At 42.9% G+C, this 27,725-nt stretch overlaps 1 protein-coding gene across 1 annotated transcript in view; it reads left to right on the forward strand.

The window, feature by feature from the left end:
* The first annotated feature begins 17,789 nt into the window (after window positions 1-17,789).
* Window positions 17,790-27,725, forward strand: part of LOC145401885 (kinesin-like protein KIF7) — a 291,971-nt gene continuing 282,035 nt past the window's right edge. Inside the window, exon 1 of the mRNA XM_080273993.1 lies at window positions 17,790-17,987. Coding sequence (XP_080130119.1) covers window positions 17,790-17,987 — 198 coding nt within the window. The remainder of the gene's footprint in view (window positions 17,988-27,725) is intronic.

The following is a 27,725-nucleotide window of genomic DNA, read 5'->3' on the forward strand; positions in this document are numbered from 1 at the left end:
TGTGGCAGATGAAAATAACATGTATACAGCACAATCCTTGTGCAGTGCTTCTAACCAATCGAGGATCAAGTGGGATGAAGTAATTATGAGAGATTGCCAGTTTGGGGGGAATAACAATGTTGATGGGAGTAATGAAAGCCCCAAAGATGTCAGTGTGCAGGCAGACAGGTAAAAAGTGGCATGTGCCTGTTTTCAGTGCTTGTATGACTTCAAAGTGATATTGCATTAATCGCCAAGTATTTTCATACTTATAACAGTAAAGTTATTCTTGAACACAGTTCTGACAGACTCATAAAGGTTAGAATAGTAAGGGAATATCTAACAGACAAATTCATGACTTATACAGTACCAAAAAACATCTGACTCCGGAGGAAGGCTCAGTGACATAGAGGGGCTGTTTAGCTTTCAGGGTTTGTAATCCAAATAAACATGATAAGTATGGAGTAAAGATATACGAGCTACCTGAGGCAAAGACTGGTTACATCTTTGATTTAGATGGGTGTGCAGGAATTGGGAAGACTACAGTTGAGGCTATCCATGGAGTAACACCAAACCAGCCATACTGTAGTCAATAAAGCAAGAAAATGTTGGTTTGACAAGGGATATTTTTTACCTCTAGGGAGCATTGTTATGAAAATGATAACAGGTTCTCCATGGAGGAACCACTGAGGTGCCATGTGTTCAAAATTCATTAGTCTGTCCTCCATTTTCTCTGTTTTGATTTTGTAGGTGGGGCCACCAATCATCCACCCACTTAGTGTTGTGGTACTTTTTTTTTTTTTTTTTTTGCATAGCTCTGCATAGAGTGGCAAGCCAAATGATTTCCTGTGAACCAAGAAATCATCTATAAAGTTGGGTAGTAACCATATAACCAACCAACATGTGTTCCCTAAGTGACAGCAAGTGGGTTGGCAGAGGGTAAGTGCCCCTTCCCAGAAAACAAATACTGTAACTAAAAATACGAACAAGAAGCCTCGGACCAGGACTGACCAAAAAGTGACAACTAAGGACTGAACAAAGGACATGGTACAGATGGCTACATGGAATGTAAGGGGTGCAAATGATGAGGTGAAAGAAAGAGAGATTGTCCAGGTGCTTGAGGGTGCAAAAATGGATGTATGTGGATTAACTGAAACTAAATGGTGAGGTGAGAGTGTAAGAGAATGGGAGTGTGGATGTGGTATATGCACAGGAGCAGGTGAGAATGAGAGGGCAAAAGAAGGAGTGTGCATTGTTGTGAGTAACAGATGGAAGGAGAATATAAGAGAGTATGGATCAGTTGGCTCAGGGATTGTGTGGGTAAGATTGAAAGTTGGACTACACATGTGGACTATTGTGTGTGTGTATGCACCAACATAAGATCATGCAAGCAGAGTGAGAGAAGAGTTCTGGATAAATGTGAAAGCGTGCATGGAAAAGTTTGAAAGGGCTGAGAGAGTGTTTTTGATTGGAGATATGAATGGAAAAGTAGGGAATGTGAAGGTGGATGGAGTAGTTGGTGAGGGGTGTGCCTGCGGAGATGGATGAGAATGGCAGTGCTTTAGTGGACATTTGTGCTGGGATGGGGTTGGTGATATCCAATACCCTCTTCAGGCACAAAATGATCCTCAGGTATACATAGCGAATGATGAAAAGGGTGGGTGGTGAACTGAATGGACGAAAGGCAATGATTGATTGTGTGTGTGGATGAAAGGATGAGGTGTGTATTGGATGCAAGAGTATACAGAGGTTGGGGGAGTGGACTTTCTGACTATGACTTGATGCTGGGACCAATCAAGGAGATGGATGCTTCGTTGTGAATATTCAGGGGTGCTGTTGGGCCGAAGCAGGCCTTGCTTTGCTGAATGAGACGTGGGCCGAAAGAAGACTTGCCTAGCGCAACGTATGATGGAGGATGAACATATTCATCATACACCGTATAATATATAGTACTCGTGTGTGTGTGTGTGTGTACATATATATATATATATATATATATTGGCAGACGCCTCAATCCCGTTCGGGGTGGCCACAAACATATCGCCTCCACGTCACCCTGCCCCCCACCATTTCACTGCCCTGCTCCCAACTCACAACCCCCTCTCTCATATACCTCTCCACCCCATCCCTCCATCTCATCCTCGGCCTCCCCCTCCCTCTCCCCCTCTCCACCTCACTCACATACACTCCTTTCGTCAGTCTTTCACCCTCCATCCTCTGCACATGGCCAAACCACCTCAGTGTATTCCTCCTAACGCTTCCTATCACATCCACATCCACACCACAACGCTCCTTTATATCCTCATTTGTCAGCCTGTCTCTTCATGTGACTCCACAGGCTCCTCTTAAATAACTCATTTCCACTGCTCTCAATCTTGACTTGTGCCCTTCCAACAACGTCCAAGCATCACTTCCATACGTTAGAGTTGGTATCACAATACTATCATGTAGTAAATTTTCCACTTCCATGCTCACTTCCTTGTTTCTTATCACTGCTTTCAAGGAACCAGCAACCTTTCTTCCCTGCTGTACCCTTTCAAGCACTTCACCCTCCAAACCTCCATCCTTACTCATCACACTACCCAAGTACTTAAACGTACTCACATTTTCCAATTCCTCACCATCCAGTCTAGCTGTACATTCACTGACTTCACCTCTCTCAAAGACCATCACTTTACTCTTCCCTACATTCACCTTTAGATTCCGTTTCTTACACACTCTCCCAGACTCATCCACCAAGCCTTGCAGCTTCCCTTCGTCTTCACTCAACAGCACAGTATCATCTGCAAACAACAGTACAGGGAGTTTCCAAACACTACCCTCTCACCAGGGCCACTCCAACATCAACTACCCTACCTTGTACCTCTTTCATTACCCATCCATGTACAGATTGAACAACCATGGAGACATGATACATCCCTGTTTCAACCCATCCTTCAAATAGAAATATTCACTCAGTTCATCATCCACACGCACTACAGCCTTAGCACCATCATACATACTCTTCACAGCATTCAACAACGTCCCATCTACTCCATATATTCTTAATACTTTCCACAATCCTTGTCTATCCACCCTGTCATATGCTTTCTCCAAATCCATGAAGGCCGCATACAACTTCTTCCCCTTCTCTAGAAACTTTTCCACTAAAGATCTAAGAATGAATATCTGATCTACACAACCTTTTCCCTTCCTAAAGCCTCCCTGTTCTTATCCAACTAATTCCTCTGTTCTTTCCCTAACTCTGTCAATAAGTATCCTACCATACACTTTTCCTATTATACTAAGAAGGCAAATGCCCCTATGGTTACCACACACTTCTTTTTCCCCTTTTCCTTTGTACAAGGGAATAATTATACCTGACTTCCAATCCTCCGGGACTCTACCTTCCTCCCAGGCCAATCTGCACATCTTCCACATTCATTCTACTACTATCTCTCCCACATGGTTCAACATTTCACCACACACTCCATCAATTCCTGGGGCTTTCCCCAATTTAACTTTCTTCATTGCTTCCACAACTTCTATCCTACTGATTTCTTCCTGTCTTCCTACCTTCCTCCTTCTCCCAACCATTCCCCAGCCACTTATACTCGCATCACTTTCATCCTCTATGTTCAACAATTCCTTAAAGTGTTCTCTCCATCTGCTCACTTTCTCTCTCTTCTCCACTAGTAATCTACCATTTTTATCTTTCACTCTCCTGCTACCTTCACTTCCACCCTGCCTTACTCTCTTCACCTCTTTCCAGAACATTTTCTTAAAGTCCCTCCACTTTACACTCAAATTTCTTCCAAATTCCTCATCCACACTCTTCTTACTCTCTCCTACTAATCTTTTCACCTCTTTCTTTCTTTCTCCATATAACTCTCTCTTCCATCTCTCAACTTCGTCCACGCCCCTATTTCTCATCCATTCATTGTATGCTTTCTTCTTTTGTGCCACAGCCTGTCTCACGTCTTCATTCTACCACGCTGTTCCTTGCACCCCCCTCCGTCTTCTCTTCATCCCACACACCACATCGCCTGCTGCACATATTTCTTCTGTGAATATCCTGCACACACCTTCCACGTCCCCCATCTGCTCCAATTCATATTTGGCCAATCGTTCCTCCACTTCTTTCTTATATTCTGACTTTCTTGTAACCTTTCCACTCTCCCTCTCTCTCTCTCTCTCTCTCTCTCTCTCTTTCTCTCTCTAGATAGATAGATAGATAGATAGATAGATAGATATAGGTATAGATATATGTTGATGGTAGGCGGGGGCGCTCACCATCCACTCACTCGGTGTAGTGTTGCTCTTGGATGCCTGTCCTCTCCTCTCTTCCGTCCTTCCTTTCTCCCTCTTCTGCCTTTCTTTCCTTCATTATTACCCCATCCTTCTGCCTATGGGTGACTCTGCACTGAGTGACGAGCCAAATGGTTTCCTGTACTGCACCATGAAACCATTTACTACGCTAGGTAGTAACTGTATAACCAAATTATGATGCCTGGTGGTTTAGTGGGTAATTAAGGTGCTCCAATCGGATTGAGACTGTGTACGTTTATATCCAAGGGGTGGTTGGGGTTTATTACTCACGTAATGCGACTCAGGGATGAGTGAGGCCAGTCACCCTCATCTTAAATGTTAGGACCTACTTGCCTTGGCCCAGGCTCCTACGCTCCTCATGGGTAACACAGGATTAGATGATGAATGAATTTTAGAGAGAGAGGGGATCGAAAGAATAATGCAAGAACCATGACCAGAATGCAATTCAGGTATGACATGGATGTAATTAATGAAACTGTTCTACAGTGAAAAAAAAATAAATAAAGGAAAATAAGCAGTGATGAATGCAGTGCTGTAATACAATAATACCTAATATCACACACCCAAATCGCTCAGGCAGGCCACCATGACAAATAAAAGCTGATATGTTATCATGGGCATAGTATACTCCAACGACGTATACGAAACCCAGCAGTTCTTAAGAACTAAAGGGGAAGTAGCCAATCAGATTTATTATCAGGCGTAGCAGGCAGCCAACCAATGGCAAATCGAATTTTTGTCTGGGCATCATAAGTAATGCAACGCTAGGCAAACAAGGTGTTCGTCATGGACAGAAGAAACAACAAGGTTGCATTGCGAGGGCAGATCATCGGTCTTCGAGAGAGTGGATTAAGTATCCGGGCCGTCGCCAGCGAATCAGGCGTATCAACTGTGGCAAAGTGGATACGAAGATGGCAAGCATCTGGAGATTTAATCAGAGTATGTAGTCATACGGTCAACAACACTGCCTTCCTCTTGTACCATTTTTAATTAGTTAACTAATTTAGCCACGTTCCTCTATTGTTATCGAAGGGCAGTAAATATGAAATATTGTTACCTCCGCCAGGAGGTTTATTTTCTGCGTGTCTGTATGTCTATATGTGTAGGTCTGTCTGAGTATGCATGTGTCTGTGTGTGTATGAGTGTGTGTGTGTGTGTGTGTGTGTGTGGGTGTATGAATGTGTGTATGTGTCTGTGTGTATGTGCGTGCGTGCGTGTGTGTGGGTGTAATGCACCGGGTCGGTCAGGACCAGTTGGTCGTGATCGTCAGCTTTTACCCTCCCGGAAGAGAGCTGAGAGCTTATATAATCCGATCTAAGGGCAAGGCTGTGACCTTCACACACGCACACACCCGTCCCCTTGCTCAAGGGGGACAGTGACCACCCACTTCGTGGGTGTGTCTGCGTCAGTGTCTGAGTCTGTGTGCGTGTGTATGTCTGAGTGTGTTCACGTGTGTGCGTGTGTTTGTCTGAGTGTGTGCATGTGTCTGTCTGAGTGTGTGTGTGTGTCTCTGTCTGAGTGTGTGCATGTGTCTGTCAGAGTGTGTGCTTGTGTCTGTCTTGCGAGTGTGTTAGTGTGTCTGTGTGTCTGTCTGAGTGTGTGTGTGTGTGTGTGCTCATGTGTGTGTCTGAGTGTGTGCGTGTGTCTGTCTGAGTGTGTGCACGTGTCTGTCTAGGTGTGTGTGGTGTCTGTCAGAGAGTGTGTTTGTGTCTGTCTTGCGTGTGTGTGTGTGTGTGTGTAATTCACCGGGTCGGTCAGGATCACTTGATGGTCGTGATCGTCAGCATTTTACCCTCCCGGAAGGAAGCTGAGAGCTCATATAGTCCGATCTAAGGGCAAGGCTGTGACCTTCACACACGCACACACCCGTCCCCTTGCTCTAGGGGGACAGTAACCACCCACTTCGTCAGTGAAACTTTTCACAACCTGAGCGAGGCGCGAACTCCCGTCTACCAGATGGCAAGCAAGAACGTTACCACTGCGCCAGCGAGTGTGTGTGTGTGTGTGTTCTTACCTAATTGTTCTTACCTAATTGTATCTTTACAGGAATGAGTCAAACTCGTACTGTCCCGTGTCTTAAACCATATTTATCGTACATATCCTTAAATCTGTGAATTGTTTTGGCTCACACTGTTTCGTTTGGTACTGCATTCCACTGATCAATTGCTCTATTTGGGAAACCAATTTCCTTACTTCTTTATCACCTCTCTTTTTATGTAATTTTTTGCAGTGTCCTCTTGCTGATGCATCCTCATAGGTTAAGTAATCATTTATGTCTATTTTCTCCTTCCCTGATATGCATTTATTTAGCATAATCATGTTACCTCTTTCCCTTCTCTCCTGTAGTGTTGGTAGATTCAGTTTTTTTTAGTCTTTCTTCGTAGCTTAGATCCCTTAAGATTGGTACATATCTTGTAGCGGCCCTTTGAACTTTTTCAGTCTTGTCTATGTGTTTTTTGAGATGAGGACTCCAGACTACTGATGCATACTGCAGGGTTGGTCTGATGAATGATGTTATTATCCTTCTTAGCATGTCTTCATTTATGTATGTGAACGCTATTCTCATATTTGCAAGCAGTGTATACAGTACATGTTCCGTACCTTCTCACTGATGTGGTCAGCCGGAGATAGTCTGTTATTGATAATCACACCTAGGTCCTTCTGTCTTTCTGATGTGTGTAGGGTCTCATTTCCTAACTTAAAATCCCAATCAGGTCTTTTTCCACTCTTACCAAACATGATTACATGACACTTGTCCACATTGAATTCCATTTGCCATGTATTTCTCTATTCATGAAGTTTATTTAATTCTTCTTGTAGCTCTTTACAAGAGTCTGTGTTAGTATAATTCTCCTTTGTATTTTTGCATCATCTGCAAACATATTTAGATAGCTTTCATTTCCAGTGTTACTGTCTGTATCATTTATATACACTAAAAACATGATTGGTGCCAGCACTGAGCCCTGTGGAACTCTGCTAGTCACTTCTCTCCATGATGAGTAGTTTCCCCTTAGTACTGTTCTCATTTCTCTTTTTATGAGAAAATCTTGCATCCAACAATACAGTTTTCCTCGAATTCTTCCTTGATGGTACAGTTTCCATAAAAGTCTTTGGTGTGGTACTGTGTCAAATGCATTCTTGAAATCTAAATAGATACTGTCCATCCATCCTTCTCTTTCCTGTAATGTGTATGTTACGAGGTACTCTGTCATAGTAGCTCAACAGATTAGTAACACATGATTTTCCTTTTCTGAAACCAAACTTTTTCTGTTATCATATTGTGTTCTTCTAGTTGATTTACCCAAGCTTTTCTTATAAGCTTTTCTAATACCTTGCTTACAACACTGGTTAGTGATACTGGTCGGTAGTTGAGTGGATTTTGTCTATTCCCTTCCTTGAATAAGGAAATAATGTTTGCTTTCTTCCAAGTATCAGGTAGTTTACCTTGTCTCAAGGATTTCTTGAAAATTAAAGATAATGGTTTACTTAACTCCTTTGCACATTCATGTAGCACCCAACATGAAATTTCATCAGGACCATTTGTCTTTCCTTTGTCTAATTTACTTAACTCCTCCCGTATTACTTTTTCTGATATTTGTATATCTGGTAGTACGTGTGGGCATGCATGTTCCACATAATCCCTCTCAAAATTCTTTTTCTTCCGTAAAAACTGATTGAAAATTCTTATTTAGTGCTTCACAAATATCATTCTCTTGTGTATAGGTGATTCCTTCGTCTGTAATGGATTGTATTTTATCTCTTACTTTGGTTTTGCTTCGGATGTAGCTGTAAAACAGCTTTGGCTGATCACTACTTTTATGTATGATATCCTCCTCAAACTGTTCTTGGGCTTCCCTCCTTATTCTTGTTTAATCGTTTCTTGCCTGTTTATAGTTGTTATATGCCCTTTCACTATTGTGTCTTGTATCTATTCCACAACAAATCTCTTTTTTCTTTTGATTTTTTACATTCTGTATTGAACCATTTCTTTATTTTCTTTTCTGCTTCTTTGTGATGTGGGATGTACTTCTGGACTCCTATTTCATAAAGTTCACAGAATTTTTTATATATAGCATTCAATTCATGTCCTCTGCGCTCCTTTTCCCAATCAATTTCTAAGAAGTATTTCTTTAGGTCATGATATTTTCCCGCTTTATAGTTTAGGCTCTTTTTGTAACTTTCATTGCTGTTAACTGTCATATGCAATCCTGAAGCTGCAATTTAGTACTGCATGGTCGCTTTTGCCGAATGGAGGGTGATGTATTAAATTGTCAATATCGTTTTCTTGCCTAGTAAATATAAGATCTAGCACTGAAGGTACATCGAGTCCTCTTTTTGTGGTGCTTTCCCTTACATGTTGCGTTAGGAAAAACTCCTGCACGAGATCCAGGAGCTTTTTGTCCCAACAGCTTTCTTGGCTGATTATATCTAGAGTATTCCAATTTATATTTGTATTAAAATCTCCAGTTAGTATAATTCTTTCCGATTTCTCTTCCATTCTATGTAGCAATGCTCTTAAACTCTGAACTGTACTCTCTGCCAGGTCCTCATATTCGCCTCTTTCCCATGTGTTTGATCTGGGTGGCATGTACACATTGGCTACAATTACTTTCCCTTCAGATGTATTGATCTCTACTGCAGTCAGTTCTACTTGTGAGGATTTATCTAGTTCTATTTCTTTGACTTTTAGATTTTTCTTAGTTAATATTATAATTCCTCCTCCTTTTTTTTAAGTTCCTATCTCTTCTCCATATATTGTATTCCTCTAAGTTTAGGATGTCATTTGATATCCTTGGTGTTAATTTTGTTTCAGTTAGGCATATTATATGTGGTTCATTTTCTCTGATATAATTATTCATCTTTAATAATTTAGATACTATTCCATCCACACTTGAGTACATAAACTTAATCATCTTGTTTATATACTTATCATGACTCCGTTCTACTATCTTCCTCCTTTTTATTCCCTCCTGTTTATGTACAGTACCACTTTCGTACCTGCAATCCAATTACTTTGTAAAAAAAAATGTATTCTTCTCCTCCTCTGGTCATCCCTCATTTTTTGTTTTTGCTTCCTCCCTCTTCTCTTTCAGTAATTCCAGTTCCTCTTGTGTTAGGCATCCTTTTATACATACATTTTTGAACTCCTCTTTTTCCAAAAGATTCTTTGCATTTTTTAGTATCTCCTCCACAGTGTTTACACTCTGGAAGGTTACCTTTAGGGGTCTTGACTTGTTTCTCTCGTATTTCCCTAACCTTTTGTGTTCCTCTGTGTCTTTACTACAATCCTCTGATACTTCTTTCAATATGCTCATTACATTTGCCATCTCCTTTTTGTCTCGAGATCTTGTTTCTTACTTCTTCTTCTTCTATACCAGTGATTACTATAGATATGTTGATATCTGCTGAATCTGACTAATTTAGGATTGTTTTGGATTATTCTTTTCACTTCATTTTTAATGCTTTTTTCTTTCACCCTTGTTTCCAGGTCTTTCTTTACTTTCACCATTTCAGCATATGTGGTTTCCACATCATTTTTGTAGCTTTGCACAGCTTCATTCACCTGTGTTATCTTCATAATATTACTGCTCAGATCTATCAGACAGCTTACTTGCCTAATTGTCTCTGTATCATTTTTGAACTCTTCCATAATACTCTCGTTGTTGACTACTGTACTTGCCATTTCACTAATTTTTCTCTTAAGTGAACCCACTTCTACTGTCAGCTCATTTATGGTTGTGTCTTTCTTGTTTACTTCCTTTCCTAATTTTTCTATTTCTTCCTTTTGCAAATGCATCTGTTTCTTAATTTCATCAATCTCATTCTGAAAAGCCATCTCTAGTCTGTGTACGCGTTCCACCAGTTTATTGTGAGTTTCCATTTCAACCAGTTCTTCGTAGAAATCATCATCCAGCTTTCTACCTTTATCCCTTTTCATTTCCAAATTTCCTTTACTAAAGTATGTGGTCATTATGGAGTGTGTGTGTGTGTGTGTGTGTGTGTGTGTGTGTGTGTCCATGTACAGTATGTCTGAGTGTGTGTGTGTGTGTGTGTGTGTTTGTGTGTGAATGAGTGAGTGAATGTGTGTGTGTGTGGGTAGGTGTGTGTGTGTGTGTGTGTGTGTGTGTGTGTGTGTGTGTGTGCGCGTGTGTCTGACTGTGTACATGTGTCTGTCTGAGTGTGTGTTTGTGTCTGTCTTGCGAGTGTGTGTGTCTGAGTGTGTGTGTGTGTGTGTGTGTGTGTGTGTGTGTGTGTGTCTGTCTGTCTGTCTGTCTGTCTGTCTGAGTGTGTGTGTGCGTGTGTCTATCTGTCTGTTTGTCTGTTTGCTTGAGTGTGTGTGTGTGTGTGTGTGTGTGTGTGTGTGTGTGTGTGTGTCTGTCTGTCTGTCTGTCTGAGTGTGTGTGTGCGTGTGTCTATCTGTCTGTCTGTCTGTTTGCTTGAGTGTGTGTGTGTGTGTGTGTGTGTGTGTGTGTGTGTGTGTGTGTGTCTGAGTGTGTGTGTGTGTGTGAATGTATGTGAGTGTGTGTGTGTGTGTGTGTGTGTGTGTGTGTGTGTGTGTGTGTGTGTGTGTGTGTGTGTGTCAGTGTGTGTGTGTGTGTGTGTGTGTGTGTGTGTGTATGTCTGAGTGTGTTCATGTGTGTGCCTGAGTGTGTGCATGTGTGTCTGAGTGTGTTCATGTGTATGTCTCATTGTGTACATGTGTGTGCCTGAGTGTGTGCGTGTGTCTGTCTGAGTGTGTGCATGTGTCTGTCTGGATGTGTGGTGTCAGTCAGAGTGTGTACTTGTGTCTGTCTTGCGAGTGTGTGTGTGTGTGTGTGTGTGTGTGTGTGTGTGTGTGTGTGTGTCTGAGTGTGTGTGTGTGTGTGTGTGTGTGTGTGTGTGTGTCTGAGTGTGTGTGTGTGTGTGTGTGTGTGTGTGTGTGTGTGTGTGTGTGTGTGTGTGTGTGTGTCTGAGTGTGTGTGTGTGTGTGTGTGTGTGTGTGTGTGTGTGTGTGTGTGTGTGTCTGACTGTGTGTGTCTGTGTGTGTGTGTCTGTCTGTCTGAGTGTGTGTTTGTGTGTGTTTATGTGTGTGTTCTTACCTAATTGTTCTTACCTAATTGTATCTTTACAGGAATGAGTCAAGCTCGTATTGTCCCGTGTCTTAGACCATATTTATCGTACATATCCTTAAATTTGTGAATTGTTTTGGCACACACTATTTCATTCGGTAGTGCATTCCATTGATCAATTGCTCTGTTTGGGAAACTGAATTTCCTTACGTCTTTATCACCTCTCTTCTTATGCAGTTTATTGCAGTGTCCTCTTGCTGATGCTTCTCCATATGTTAAGTAATCATTTATGTCTATTTTCTCCTTTCCTGATATGCACTTATATAGCATTATCATGTCACCTCTTTTCCTTCTCTCCTGTAGTGTTGGTAGATTCAGTTTATTTAGTCTTTCTTCATAGCTTAGGTCTCTTAAGCTTGGTATCCATATTGTAGCGGCCCTTTGAAGTTTTTCAATCTTGTCTATATGCTTTTTGAGATGAGGACTCCAGACTACTGATGCATATTCCAGGGTTGGTCTAATGAATGATGTTATTATCCTTTTTAGCATGTCTTCATTTATGTATGTGAATGCTATTCTCATATTTGCAAGCAGTGTATACATGTTCCGTACCTTCTCGCTGATGTGGTCAGCCGGAGATAGTCTGTTATTGATAATCACACCTATAAAAAAAATAGGTCTTTCTCTCTTTCTGATGTGTATAGGGTTTTATTTCCTAACTTATAATCCCAATCAGGTCTTTTTCCACTTTTACCAAACTTGATTACATGACACTTGTCCACATTGAATTCCATTTGCCATGTACTACTCCATTCATGAAGTTTATTTAATTCTTCTTGTAGCTCCCTACAAGAGTCTGTGCTAGTAATTCTCCTTTGTATTTTTGCATCATCTGCAAACATATTCAGATAGCTCTCATTTCCAGTGTTACTGTTTATATCATTTATGTACACTAAAAACATGATTGGTGCCAGCACCGAACCCTGTGGTACTCCACTAGTCACTTCTTTCCATGATGAGTAGTTTCCTCTTAGTACTGTCCTCATTTCTCTTTTTATGAGAAAGTCTTGCATCCAACAAAACAGTTTGCCTCGAATTCCTCCTTGATGGTACAGCTTCCATAAAAGTCTTTGGTGTGGTACTGTGTCAAAAGCTTTCTTGAAATCTAAATAGATACTGTCCACCCATCCTTCCCTTTCCTGTATTGTGTTTGTTACTCTGTCATAGTAGCTCAACAGATTAGTAACACATGATTTTCCTTTTCTGAAACCAAACTGTCTGTGTGTGTTTGTCTGTGTGTGTGTGTGTGTGTGTGTGTGTGTGTATGTGTCTGTCTGTCTGTCTGTGTGCGTGTGTGTCTGAGTGTGTAATTATTCACCGGGTCGGTCAGGATCACTTGACGGTCGTGATCGTCAGCTTTTTACTCTCCCGGAAGGGAGCTGAGAGCTCATATAGTCCGATCTAAGTGCAAGGCTGTGACCTTCACACACGCACACACCCGTCCCCTTGCTCAAGGGGGACAGTAACCACCCACTTCGTCAGTGAAACTTTTCGCAACCTGAGCGAGGCGCGAACTCCCGTGCACCAGTTGGCAAGCGAGAGCGTTACCACTGCACCAGCGAGTGTGCGTGTGTCTGTCTGTGTGTATGTGCGTGTGTGTGTGCGTGTGAGTGTTTGTGTGTAATTCACCGGGTCGGTCAGGATCACTTGATGGTCGTGATCGTCAGCTTTTACCCTCCCGGAAGAGAGCTGAGAGCTCATATAGTCCGATCTAAGGGCAAGGCTGTGACCTTCACACACGCACACACCCGTCCCCTTGCTCGAGGGGGACAGTAACCACCCACTTCGTTAGTGAAACTTTTCGCAACCTGAGCGAGGCGCGAACTCCTGTCCACCAGTTGGCAGGCGAGAGCGTTACCACTGCACCAGCGAGCGGTGTGTGCGTGTGTGTGTTTGTGTGTGTGTGCGTGTGTGTGTGTGTGTGTGTGTGTGTGTGTGTGTGTGTGTGTGTGTGTGTGTGTCTTTTTCTCAAAAACTGATGAACAGATTTTCATGAAACTTGGTGGAGGGATGGAGCACGAGGCAGGAAGAACCCATTAAATTTTGGAGTCCATCGGATAAAGGGAGACTCGCTAGAGCGCATACATCCGTCATGAAACTTGGTTGAGGGATTGGGCATGGGCCAGGAAATAACCCGTTAAATTCTGGAGTGGATCTGGATGAAGGAGCACTCAAATGGAATGCATACTACTGCAAAGGATTATTGGGCCTTTACGGAGGTATGCACTCTATTGAGTGCCCTTCTAGTTATTATTGTATTTGTAGCTTTCCCATATTGCCCACCACGTTTGGGTAGGGGCCCGTGGGTAGCCTTCATCGTCCAGATTTTCAAGTGAAAGGTGAAAGTGTCTACCCTTGGCATTACGCGAGTCTGTTACCCCAGCTCCCTCGGTGAGACTGGAACCATTGCACATGGCATGGATTTCTGCCAAGAAATGTTTATAGCTGTTTGCCAGTGCTATTTCGATTATATTTTTAAGCTTTATCTCTTTTTGACTTACGTATATACCCGATAAATGTATTATTCTCTTAGAAACACTAAATACGTAATCTTCCCAAGAAGTTTGTCAGTTCGTGGGTTTCATCTATCCTACATAATGAAGGACACCGATTTTGTCCCTAAATCTCGCCTCACCCTAAAAAAGACAGCACATAAATGTTAATGAGGGTTTGCATATGTAGCATTTCCTTGAGGGCTGCAACATTGCTATTATTGAATCTCCTACACACCCCAGAGGCTCTCTTATCACTCAAATCGAAACCTTTTGTAATGCTAGGTGTTTTAGGGTCGGCTTCCCGTCCCTCTAAGGCCTAGGGTGTAGGTGGGTTCTCTTTCTAGACCGGAGCTTAGACAAATAAGAGAGAGGCAGGACACAAAAACTCAAGGCAACAACCTTACATGCGTATTGCTAAATTCTACAGTGAAGCGGGCAGATGCCACAAGTACAGTTATGATAATTCTAAGGCCTAGATATTGGGTAATAGTAACGCACAGGATAATACTTATGACAAGATCGGGTAAAGTGAATAGTACTATAATCAGGGGTTTTAGGTCAGTGAAGATAAACACTATTACTTGGGAAAAGTCTAGTTTCTGTATATCGGGTGGAGTTTGTGGCACTATTTTAACTGCTGCCAGGGTAACTGGTGTGTCTGTCGTGTCGTTAATTATTGCTCTTGCACTGGGGCCTCCGTAAGATCTTAATGTGAGGCTGTGTCACTATATGGTAGCGTATTCACTGAGACAGACATTTATTTCACTGCCTTGCCGTGTTCACAGTTTCACTGTTATCTTAGTTATTCCACTTCTCTGTTATATTATTACTGACGCTTTTCTCACTGACTTCCCATATTCTGATAACTCACTGTTCTGCCCTTACTTCGCTATGTCACGGACACTGTGCTTTCAGTCACTCACGTTCGGGACTGGGCGTGATGGCGGTCAGGTACTGTACAAGGGCGGCGGAGATAACTCAGCCTCACTACTGACGGGGCTGAGTTCCGCCAGGGGCCTCCGTATTCAGGGGCCACTTGATAACGCGTAGGCGCGTCCTCTCTCGTCCAGGGCTGCTGGTGGCGAAGGGTCCCGCACTTTCAGGGCTTGGGGCGGGAGTCTTGCCTTCAGGGCTGGGGCCAAACTGCTGCCTGAACCTCTCGTTCAGGCGCCTGACGGAGGACGAAGATCTCTGGCTTCGGCGTGTAGGGATGTCCTGCCCAGGGGTCCTGGGGGCGGTCTGGAGGTCCCAGGGGCTGGGGTCTCCGGTGGTTAGGGACGCCGTCAGGAGTGGGCTGTGGCGTCGGCCTAAGTTGGGGTCCGTCATGTGAGTCCTTTCAGGATCCGGCTGCAGTGAGAAGAGGCCGGTGGTAGTTACAGGGGCTCTCCAATACTCCTCCAGGCTGGGGTCTCCCTCTGGGTCGTAGTTTCGGGGGTTTCGAGTCAGCATGTGACAGAGGAGAGGAAAATGGCCGTCTCCTGCTGTAGGGCCCAGCTACTGGCCGTGGCCTGGGGAAGAGAGCGGCTACAGGCTGACTCAAGGGCATCTTCGGAGCGGCTACCAGCGGTCTCCTGATGAAGGCAGGAGCGGCTACCGGCCGTCTCCTCATTACCTTTGGAGCGGCTGCAGGCTGTCTCCTGTAGGAGGGTCGAGCGGCTACCGGCTGTCTTGTTTAGGGCACCTGCAGAGCAGCTACTGGTCGTCTCCTGATGAAGGCGGGAGTGGTTACCTGCTGTCTCCTCGTTACCTCCAGAGCGGCTGCAGGCCATCTCCTGTAGGAGAGTTGAGCGGCTACCGGCCGTCTCGTTTTGGGCACCTTCAGAGTAGCTTCTGGCTGTCTCCTGACGAAGACGGGAGCGGCTACTGGCCGTCTCCTCGTTACCTCCAGAGCGGCTGCAGGCTGTCTCCTGTAGGAGGGTTGAGCAGCTATCGGCCTTCTCAGGGGTGCTAACTGGAGCTAGAGTAATAGCTCCACCCCGTGATTGTCAGTGGTCGGCTCGCTCGGATTCCCGGAAGGTAGTCTCGCTTTTCTGCTGTGGTGACGGCGGGCGAGCTCCAGGTCATAGAGAAGAGCGGCCCTGGCGGACTTATATCCCTGTCGTCCGGAGTCCAATCGCGCTGTATTTGCTCCTCCATAGGCTCCTTCTGGGGGTGTTGGGTTGCCCTCTGTGATATTACACAGCTTATTATATATATATATATATATATATATATATATATATATATATATATATATATATATATATATATATATATATATATATATAAATATATATATATATATATATATATATATATATATAATATTAAATAATTTATATTGCATTTTGGAAACTATTAAGAAGAAAAGCTAAAATTATATTTGGATCCGTAGTGTTCGAAGATAACTATATATGGCTGTAATAATGTAACTTACCCTTTGCAGGTTTAGTGAGATATAACTGAACACCAGTCACAGATCAGAGTCTACTGTAACTAAAACTTCTGTGGATTGACAGGTTGCTTGGAAAAATATTTTAAGATACAATATTTTATATTTATTGTATCAAGTATACGAACTTGTTCTAAGCCTTGTTTACATTTAGATTTCTGGAGCTTCAGGATGAAGTCTTGCTGAACAAAATGAAGAATACTTTATTTCCGTAGCAACTGAAGATGGAAGTGCCAATAAGGGTTGTGTCCAGGGTTAGTGTACTGGTGGCTAAAGTCAATAAGCTTTGCAAAAAACATTTATATATAGCTTACAGGAGAACAACGACCGATAGTTAACCGAATTTCAACTCGTAATGACTTTTTGTTGTAAGTTTTTTTTTTTCTGCATCGAATATACTCCTGACTTTTTGTATTTAATCACGCCATGCTATAGTTGCAGCGCACGACACTGAAGTTGTCATTATCGTACCCTGGCAACCTAACTCAACAGTGTGTCCAATTTCGTATCATTATTCATGAATCATATTATTGTACACAAGGGTATTATACATGGATATTATTATACAAGAATATATTGCACACAGATCACAGGCGTATTACCTTTTACACGAAACCAGACGCACTAGTGACGGGTATGTTGTCAGGGCACAAAATTGACAACCTCAGAGTCACGCGCTGCGACTATACAAGGTTGGTGCTGTCTTTCATGTGCAACATAAGACCAATGATTTGTTGGGCTAGCAATTAGCAAGGCCAACTGAATAGTAGAGGTCAACCCACCTGCATGCTAAACCTTTACAGGTTGACGCAAGAGGTGGGTCTCAGGTGGCATGACATCAAAAACAAGATGGATTGAAGGTAATAAAGTCAGTCCAAGCATGTCATGTGCAAAGGACACATCAGTGGGAACTCTGTTTTCTTACAACAACAAAGAGCAGTAGAAATGTGAAAAAGGGTGAGGTAAAGGAAAAACACAGCACAAGAAGTGGGTATAAAAAAAGAAAGAAAACTTTTAACAGTGGTGAGAGAGAGATGCAGGCCACTCTCAAGACCTCTCAAATCCTATCTGATATGTTATGGCTAGCTCAACCCAAGGCCTGCCTATCTGCGTATACAATACTGGCTGGTCGGTTGACCTGTTCTATTCTGTTGACCTTGGCAATCAGTGGTTTGGGTAAAACAAAATGATAATAACGGAGTGATTCAGGCTGTTTTCATATAGACCTAATAAATAAATAGTACCGGTAGCATTGAAAAATTACAAAGTACACCCCTATGTAATAAAGTGCAATTTTAACACCTATACAGGAGACAAAACAAAAATAAGTGTGTGTAAAGACAAAGATATAGAATTAGGTGTAATGAGTGGAATAAGGCAGGGGTGTACTTAACCTTGTTTAAATTAATAACTCTTGGCATAATAGCGAAACTAGAAAAAAAGAGGTATGGATACAGAGACCAAGATATGAGTATAAATACTATTTTCTTTGCTGACAATAACCTTCAGTTGTCAGAAAGCATAGAAGAGGCAAAGAGTACCGGTAATTTAAAAGTACTAAAGGAAGCCAATCAGGAGTGTGGTTTAGAGATCAGCTTGGAGAAGAGCAAGTTCATGATTTTTAATAACAAGGAAAATGCACGAAGAATTGAAGGTATGAAGGTGGTGGGTTAGATAAGTATAGGTATACCCTGGTTCAACGATGCAGTTGGTTAGGTAAAAAAACATTGTTAGGCAGGGTATCATTATATCAAGGTACTGTACTGTAGATTTAACTCGTAAAGTAATGGGATGCGTTTTTCAGCCTTAGGTTTCCCCCCAGCCAAGTCCAGAACCCACCCAAATGAGCCCCCAAACAAGTTTAACGCCAATCTAAATGGCCTAACAGCTGTAAAAGAAGCTAACCCAAGCCTGACACCTGTAAATAACTCACTAAAACCAAGAAATAAAATCTGAAAATTGTCAAACATAAGTGGAAAAAATCAAGCATAGTAAACTGTATCCCAAAATGACAATGTTCACCCCACCTATGGCCAAAACACATTAATCTAAGTCAAAAAACAGTTTATAAATCAACTTAAATACACAATTTTAGTCTAAAATACCATCAAAATCAGTTTTAAAAAATGAAAACCCATTGATAAACCGGGGTTTGGCCGTCGTGAGGCGGGGTGTGGTGGTATTTCTACCCCCATCGTTAAGGTGGGGTATCGCATCTGGGGGTATCGTATATCGAGGTATACCTGTCTTTAGGAGTAGAAATAAATAACTCAAGGAACTGTTTCAAGGAGCACAAAAAAGAAATGATAAAGAAAAGACAAAGATTGTCATTTTTTATTATATAGTGTATTAGGAAGAAGTTGTAATAAATTAATGGCTGGTAAAGCATATTGGAAAGCTGTAGCAGTACCATCTGTTCTGCATGGAGCAAGTATAGTGGATTTCAGCATGCAAGAAATAAGTTGCAAAGGATAGAAACATCTGTGTACAGAGCAATCGTAGGCGGATCTGTAAAAAACACCTATTGCATGTCTTAGGGTTGAGATGGGAGCTTCATTGATGGAGACAAAAATGATGAGGGCAATGCTTATATATATACAAAGGATACTACAGAGTGGAAGAAATGAGCTGGTGTAAAGATTATTAGAAATTAGTATGGAGGACAACAAACATTAATGGATAGGAGAAAGTAAAAGATACAGTACCGGGTATCTGCAAAGCATCAAGAGCAGCTTTCAGCAGATAGAAAGCATGAAGGAAACAGATCTAATAGAAAAGATTTAAAAAATGGCACATCGAGAAATGGAGAGATGAATTACAGAGTAAAGAAAGTATAACAGTCAACAGAAGGTGGAAAGGTGAAATGGGAAATGTAGACAAAGTATATGATAACATTATGGCTTCAATAATCTTTTTAAAGGCAAGATCAAATACGTTAAACCTAAGGGATGTAAAGAGGCACACAGGAAAAAATACTGACTGCCCGTTCTGTAAAGGGGAAATAGAAAACTTAGAGCATTTTATGTTGGAGTGCAAAGAATATCAGGACATAATAAGGTATAATAAGTTACAAAAACCATGTCTCAGGGACAAAAATGAAAATATAGGAAACATAATATTCAAGTGGGAAAAGTTGGATGAATTAGAAGCAAAATTTGTAATTAACATTTTGAAAATTGATAAAAAAAAACAAACTCAGTGGGCAAGGGAATACTTGAAGGGAAAAGAACAAAAGTGAAGAGAAATAGGGGTGCTGTAGAAAAGGCAATACCCCAACTCTACGACTGAACTGAACTGAACATTCTTATCGAAAATGAATTTCGTTCTAGGTGATTAATTGTTGATTTTTGAAGAAAAAAATATTCAGAACAAACAAAATGACAGAAAGCCACCTGAATACCCACGACAGTGTGTCTACTGCCGATCCTGTTGACTAGACAGGATGTCAGCGTACCAAACAAACTCAGATGTACACAGTTTAAAAACCATAAATAGCAGTGGAAGCTAAAGTGGAGGCGCTGAATCCTAGCCGGGCAGCTCCACCTCCCAGACCACCCACTGATGGTAGCATACCTCACAATGTGCAAACTAATTTGTCTATCTATCTATCTATCTATCTATAGCCCGATGCCCTAATCCCGCAAAGGGTGGCTGCAGACAAAACACCTCCAAGTCATTCTGTCACCCACCTTTTGACTACCCTCCCCCAAGCTCACTCCCCCCTTCCTCATATACCTCTCAGTTCCATCCCTCCACCTCATCCTTGGTCTTCCCCTCCCTCTCCCTCTCTCCACCTCACCTACATACACCCTCTTAGTCAGTCTTTCATTCTCCATTCTCTCCACATGTCCAAACTACCTCAATGTATTTCTTATAATCTTCTCAACCACACTTTCTTTCACTTCTTCATTCGTCAACCTGTCCCTCCATGTCACTCCACATGCTTCTCTCAAGTAACTCATTTCCACTGCTCTCATTCTTGACTTGATCCCCTCTTGCAAGGTCCATGCCTCGCTTCCATACATTAGGGTAGGGATCACAATACTATCATGCAGTGACTTCTTAACTTCCATACTCTTCTCCCTATTTCTCATCACTGCTTTCAGTGAACCAACAACCAAGTAACTCATTTCCACTGCTCTCACTCTTGACTTGTTCCCCTCTTGCAAGATCCATGCCTCGCTTCCATACATTAGGGTAGGGATCACAATACTATCATGCAGTGACTTCTTAACTTCCACACTCACCTCCTATTTCTCATCACTGCTTTCAGTGAACCAACAACCTTCCTTCCCTGCTGTACCCTTTCACGCACTTCATCCCCCAAAGTTCCATCCTCACTCATCACACTACTCAAGTACTTGAATACACTCTCATTCTTCATATCCTCGCCATCCAACCTCACCGTGCATTCTTTGGCTTCATTCCTCTCAAACACCATAACTTTACTCTTGTTTACATTAACTTTCAGATTCCTCTTCCTTCACACTGTCCCAAATTCATTCACTAAACCTTGCAACTCCCATTCATCTTCACACAACAATACTGTATCATCACCAAACAACACCGAAATCTTCCAAATCTCACCCTGATTCATTAGAGCCACCCCCACATCCACTGCCCTACCTTGCACCTCCTTTACAACCCCATCCATGTATATATTAACCCGCCCCATCCTGACCACTTTTCCGCCACTGACTCCCCCCAATCCCGACCATTTTTGGAATTTTTTTTTTTTTTTTTTACTCAAACCTCAGCTTTTGGTGAGAAACATCGAAAATTCATAGAGAAATCGCTCACCTGAGGTTTAAAATACTCGATACAGGTAGCAGTACCTCCTCACGTTACTGTGTTTTCTATCAGGCTTTCTCCAAAGAAAACAAGTTCTCTGGGAGGGTAACCATTCCACACCACTCATAAATGGTATTTATTTATTTAAGTAATCACTCTAATATCCGGACGTCTAATATCCGAACATCCCCACTAACCGGACATAATCGTCCCGGGATCCAATGTTCCCAAAATGGTCCGAAAACCCCCAAAAATAAAAAAATAAAAACAAATTTTTCCCGCCCGTAATTTAAACTTGCCGCGTGCGGCACGGGAGAGCATTGTTGTGGCATGTCGTTCCTCCGACGTCCGATAGAGCGCCGCTGCATCCTCCCCACTTTCCGCCTGTCTCTCGCCGCGAGTGCACGCTCGTCGTTATGGCTGCCCACGTGATCGCTTTTGTGGTGGTGCCTTACCTGCTGCAGGCACTCCTGCTGCTCTTGGGCCTCCTCTTAGTGTGTGTGATGATGGCCTTGCCACCTGAGAAAAGGAAGAGAGTGGTGTTGACTCTGGAGAAGAAACGGGAGATATTGGAGAAAGTAGATGCTGGGTGGTCTTCTTCCCGCATTCTCCGCGAGTTTAACCTGGCTCGGTCTCCTTTGTTCGATATTAAGAGATCCCGAGACAAACTCATGCAGTACACGGCTGACTTCTCGTCGAGAAGCAAAGGCAACGTGGAGAGGAAGGTTATGTTTACCCCCAAGTTTGCAGAAATTGACCGATCCACGTTGATTTGGTATCGACAACAACGTGCTGCTGGTGTGATAGTACGTGGAACGGAGCTGAAGGCTGCTGCTGAGAAGTTCGCCAGGCTTCACGACGCCCTAGACTTCAAGGCATCCGAGGGTTGGCTCTTTGGTTCAAGTTACGGCATGGCCTTACCAACTGTAAAGCTCATGGCGAAGCATTGGACGCTAACGAGGATGGAGTTGACGAGTTTTGGCACAAGGTGAAGGGCTTGATCGACAGGGAGGGCCTCACTCTCGGTCAAGTCTACAACGCAGATGAAACTGGCCTATTCTATCGCTCGCTGCCAACGAACACTCTAGCCGAGGAGACGGAGAAGCGTGTACCTGGCCGCAAGCTCTCCAAGGAACGGATATCTGCTTTGTGTTGTGCCAATGCTAACGGCATGCACCGGCTTAAGCCCGTTGTTGTTGGCCACGCAAAGCAGCCCCGGTAACTTCGTGGGGTGATGGATGTCCTTCCTGTCGTCTGGTACCATTCTTTGAAGGCATGGTTTACAGCTGTGATCTTCAAAGACTGGTTCCACCACCACTTCGTCAAGGAGGTCATCCATTACCAGATGAAGACACTGGGAATCCCGCGTGACCAGGTAAAGGCCCTCCTTCTCCTCGACAATGCACCTGCCCACCCGTGCGACAAGGACTTGGTTGCTGAAAATGGCCGGATTAGGTGCATGTTTCTGCCACCTAATACGACTGTTCTCATCCAACCAATTGACCAAGGAGTGATCGTGGCAACAAAGCGCCTATACCATCGGAAGTTCCTGGACGAAGTGATGGTTGTTCTCGAGGACAAGGACAAGCGCAGGGAGGGACGGGACACACGAAGCAAGTGGACTTTGGAAAACCTTCCCTGCTACATCAAGTCTGCGTTGTACAACTGGGCTAGTGCATGGAAGGAAGTCCCTGTGAAGACTCTGGAAAATGGTTGATCTCGTCTGCTTCTCGGAACAGATGTGGAGTACGATTTTCTAGGGTTTGACGTGGATGACTTCCATGCACGGCTACATACGCACGGCGACGATGTTGATGTGGACGATGTTCGTGAGTGGTTGGATGACGACGAGGGTGATCCTGGGTATCAGACGTTGTCTGATATCGAGATCGCGTCTTCAGTTGCAGGTGTCAGTACTGAACTTGAAGATTCCGATGAGGAAGGCGACGATGATGCGGACTCCTCTCAGCAGGTGTCAGTACCGAACTTGAAGATTCCGACGAGGAAGGCGACGATGATGCGGACTCCTCTCAGCAGGACACTACTCCAGCCATCTCCAAGCTGAGCGCACTCCAGGAACATCTAGAGTTCGTCCTAGACTACCTGGAACATCCGGACTGTGACAGGGAGATGGGACCCTTGGGACTCATGGAGGAAGTGCGTGCTTTCAGGCAGCGCATCATCAATCGTCAGAATCGTCGGTCATTGCATCAATCAACAATTGACAGTTTTTTCAGGCCCGTGACCCCCGCTGTGCCCAGCCCTGGCTCCACTCCGTTGCCTCCCCATGACAGGCCCTCATGCTCCGAACCACAGCCCAGCACATCAGCCATGGTGGAGTCACCGCTCGATGTGAGTTTGCGGCTGTCTTCAGAATCATCTGCAGTGGGTACGCCATCACCACGACCCAGCGATGCACCCATAGGACACCTGTCAGTGATACTCTCGGACTCTGACAGTGAATAAACAGCAAGAACTTCTCCACTAGACCACACGGGAATTTAGAGTGTTGTGCAGTGAAAAAAACAGTGTGTTGTGTTAAGGATTTACAGTTGTGAGAGAAAAGACTCAGTTGAAACAAAATTTAACGTAAATAGACTTGTTTGTTTTGGCTTTGGAAAATTATTAGAAGAATGGGAAAAGTTAAAGTGCAACACTTAGTAAGTTACAATGAAGCATTAGTTAGACAAGAGTGCACACTGTGAAGAGAACGGACTTCTGTGTGCGATTGACTAAGTTCAGTGCAAGACTTCAGGAACAGTGTACTGCAAGTGCTTCAGGAAATCCTTCTTACTGTCAGAGTCTGAGAGGAGGCGGTTATTCATCGAGGTGGCCATGGACTTGGTGTAAGCAGGCAGAATGTTTCATACTGTACTTTTTTCCATAGTATTCTTACCTCATTTCACTCTTTAATGTCCTTTATTGGTGTGAATAGGGTGTTAGGAGCTATGCATGTGCAGTAGGAAGGTGTTTTTCTGAGTTAGGCTAGGTTAGGGTCCATAAGTACCAGTCCAGGAGCCAGTCACCAGAATGTTTATTATTGTATGAACCTACTTCTAAACCCTCATTTTATGTTTCTTTTGCATTTATTTCAGTCATTTATGTGCCTTATTGGTGTGATTTGGGTCTTAAATAGGTGCTATGCATGTCCAGAGGGAGTGTATAGGTGTTTCTCTGAGTTAGGGTCCATAAGTACAAGTCCATAAGCTGGGGTCCAATATCCGGACAGGACCACTATCCGGACCTACCTATGGCTCTATTACGTCGGATATTGGAGTGATTACTGTATTTGGAACGAATTTATATGTAGTACGAGAGTATATTAGTTTTCACACAGTAATATAGGCAATATAAGCATTGTTTCACTCACCAAACACATCAACATACCTGACCTTTTTTGGCGACATTACCTGATCATCATTTCTGACTGTTTCTTCCTCTAATGCTATGTAAAGTTTGTCCTCCACATTGTCATCGATTGGGGAATCACTCTGGCCCTGAATTTCGTACCATGGCACGACATGTCTTTACTGGCCAGGTCACTGGTAACAGGTGAATTGCCGAGACAATGGCGTGCGTGGGGTGGGGGAGGTCATGCTGGGTAAGGCATTGTCCCTGCCTGGCGTCTTGTAGAGGAAGGTGTCCCGTGTATACGTACCAAAAATCACTCACGAAAATTGAAAATTGTGCAAATTAGGGACCTTGCAATTGATTCGCGTTTATGCACATCAACAGGATTGGCAGTGACAAAACATGTGGATGTTTATTCACGTCAACGGGACATGGCGGGTTAAACAGCCATGGAGACATCACACAACCCTGTTTCAGTCCCACATTGAGATCAAAGAACTCAGCTCACCATCCACTTGCACCATAGCCCTAGCTCCTTCGTACATACTCTTCACAGCACTCAACAATTTCCCCTCCACTCCATATATTCTCAATATCTTCCACATACCTTGCCTGTCTATTCTGTCATAAGCTTTCTCCACGTCCATGAAGGCAGCATACACTTTCTTTCCCTTCTCTAGATACTTCTTCACTAAACAGAACAAATATCTGATCTACACACCCTTTTCCCTTCCTAAATCCCCCTTGTTCTCCAACTAACTACTCTGTTATATGCCTAACCCTATCAGTGAGTATTCTACCATATATTTTACCAGTCACACTAAGAAGGCAAATACCCCTATGGTTACCACATACTTCTCTCTCCCCTTTTCCTTTATATAAAGGAACAGTTATATCTGATTTCCAGTCCTCTGGAGCCCTTCCCTCTTCCCAAGCAAATCTACATAACTTCCATATCCACTGCACTACAATCTCACCTCTGTACCTCAGCATTTCACCACACACATCATCAATTCCTAGGGCCTTTCCCATCTTGATCTTCTTCATTGCTTCCACTATTTCTGCGCTACTGATCTCTTCCTCCCTCCTCTCATCTATCCTTCTCCCAGCCATTCTCCAACCACTTATACTTGCACAGCTGTTACTCTCTACATTCAACAAATCCTCAAAGTGCACCTTCCATCTCCTCAATGTCTCTCTCTTCTCCACCAACAATGTATTATTCCTATCTTTCACTCCCCTACTATTACGCCTTTCACACTGCCTTACTTTCTTTACCTCCTTCCATAACAATTTCTTACTCTCCCTCCATTTCACACTCAGATTCCTCCCAAACTCTTCATCCACTTTCTTCTTACTCTCCTTCACCAATCTCATCACCTCCCTTCCCCTGCTCACATATACCTCTCTCTTCTCTCTCTCATCTTCTCCCCTACCTCTACTCTCTAGCCATTCACTATATGCCTTCTTCTTTTGTTCCACAGCTCATTTCACCTCATCATTCCACCATGCTGTCCCTTTCACACCCCTACATCTCCTCCTCACTCCACAAATCATCTCACACGCTGTGCCTATCTCTTCCGTGAATATCTTGCATACATCTTCCACCCCTTCCATCTGCTGTAACTCATACCTTCCCAATCTTTCTTCCACTATGCACTTATACTCTGCCATTTTCTTACTGTCTTGCAATTTCTTCACTCTTCTCACAGGAGCTGTTTCCTCCTATCTTCCCCTTCGTCTCTTCAACCATTTTCTTTGCAGCCTTACCTTGGCCACCACTAAGTGATCGTCCGAGATTCCATTCCCCCACCCTCTCCACACTCTTGCATCCACTTTTTGTCTTCTCATTTGCTCATCCACACATACATAGTCTATCATTGCCTTTCGTTCAACAAGTTCACCATCCATCCTCCTCATTACTCTCCATGTATACTTGTGGATCATCTTATGCACTAAATTGTGCATTAAGTAAAACTTGCGCCAAAACAGTATCATGGGTTAAGAGTGGTAATCATGGCACATTTGGTAATCATCACATGGCCATGTGGTGGCAAAGGTAGGTGTGATCATAAAGCAAATCTTCATATACATCACACAAGAGACATCCATTAAAATATGATTCTGGTTTGCTACTTGACAGTTAAATTAAGATACTTCATGTTCCGTAAAATCTTAGGGTCAGTTTTCAGAAATTCATATCACTCGATTTTGAAAGAAAAAATAGATTTTCTGGTCAATTTTAGTGTGATTTGAATGAATTTGAGCTTCATTTTTGTCGGAAATCACTTGTTTTGGAAATTAGGTCTACCCATGGGAAAATATACGTTTTTGAGGGGTACTGTAGTTAAGGAAGTGGCCAGACCACTTGTGGCAATTTTTACTGACGATTTCACTGACTGGGTGTGTTGTTTGCCAACCATCGCTCCGACTGGAGGCATCAGTGTATTTCATGTCAGAATAATGGGAAACTTAATGATTTTACCAAACCTATAAAAACCTCACCTCCCTTGTGTTTGAGAACCAACTTTCAGATGTGACAAATTTGTGTTAAGAACGTTAAATATGGCTGGTTACTGGCAGACGTCAGTGGAAATCCGTTGTATTTAAATCTAGGATTTTCATGTTAAATATACATTTCCGAAAACAAATTTATATTGGAGTAGATTCAAAATATCATTGTCTTCAATGTGGTTGTGCCAGATTTCCTGAATCGAGTGATGTGAATTACGGAAAACTGACCAGTCTTAGTTATACACAGTATTAAGTACTATAATAGAACCCCTTGTTTACAAATATTTTTAAAAACAAGCATTTTTAACAAACCCACTATATATGCTAATCTCTGTAGATTAAAATTAAAAAAAAAATCAGCACTTCATTCCAACAGGAAATTTAGAAGTACGGTACCGTGTTACATGTAATATTTTAATGTGGATTTCAATAACCTAATTTGGCCTGCCTTAGGCTTAGTCACAAGGGCATTTATCCTAGTGGAAAATTGCCGACCTGGACCAGCAACACCACTTCAGGACAGAATTGGTGAAAACTTGACCAGAATTGCCGAGAATTGCTCATCTCATGTTGCCAGTTCTCAGCAACACAAGCATTCACGGTGCCCACTGGTGCTCCATCTGTGATTTTTTTGAGGCCATGAGGTCATTCACCATTTGTAAACTGATAAATTCATTGTGTTCAACTGTCTGGAGCAGCAGGGATAGTAAATGTCATCCTATAGGAAAATATGATAATATTTTCGCC

The sequence above is a fragment of the Coenobita brevimanus genome, chromosome 57 (assembly GCF_032717465.1).
Source record: "Coenobita brevimanus isolate Jiangsu-jjx chromosome 57, ASM3271746v2, whole genome shotgun sequence".
Taxonomy (NCBI): domain Eukaryota; kingdom Metazoa; phylum Arthropoda; class Malacostraca; order Decapoda; family Coenobitidae; genus Coenobita; species Coenobita brevimanus.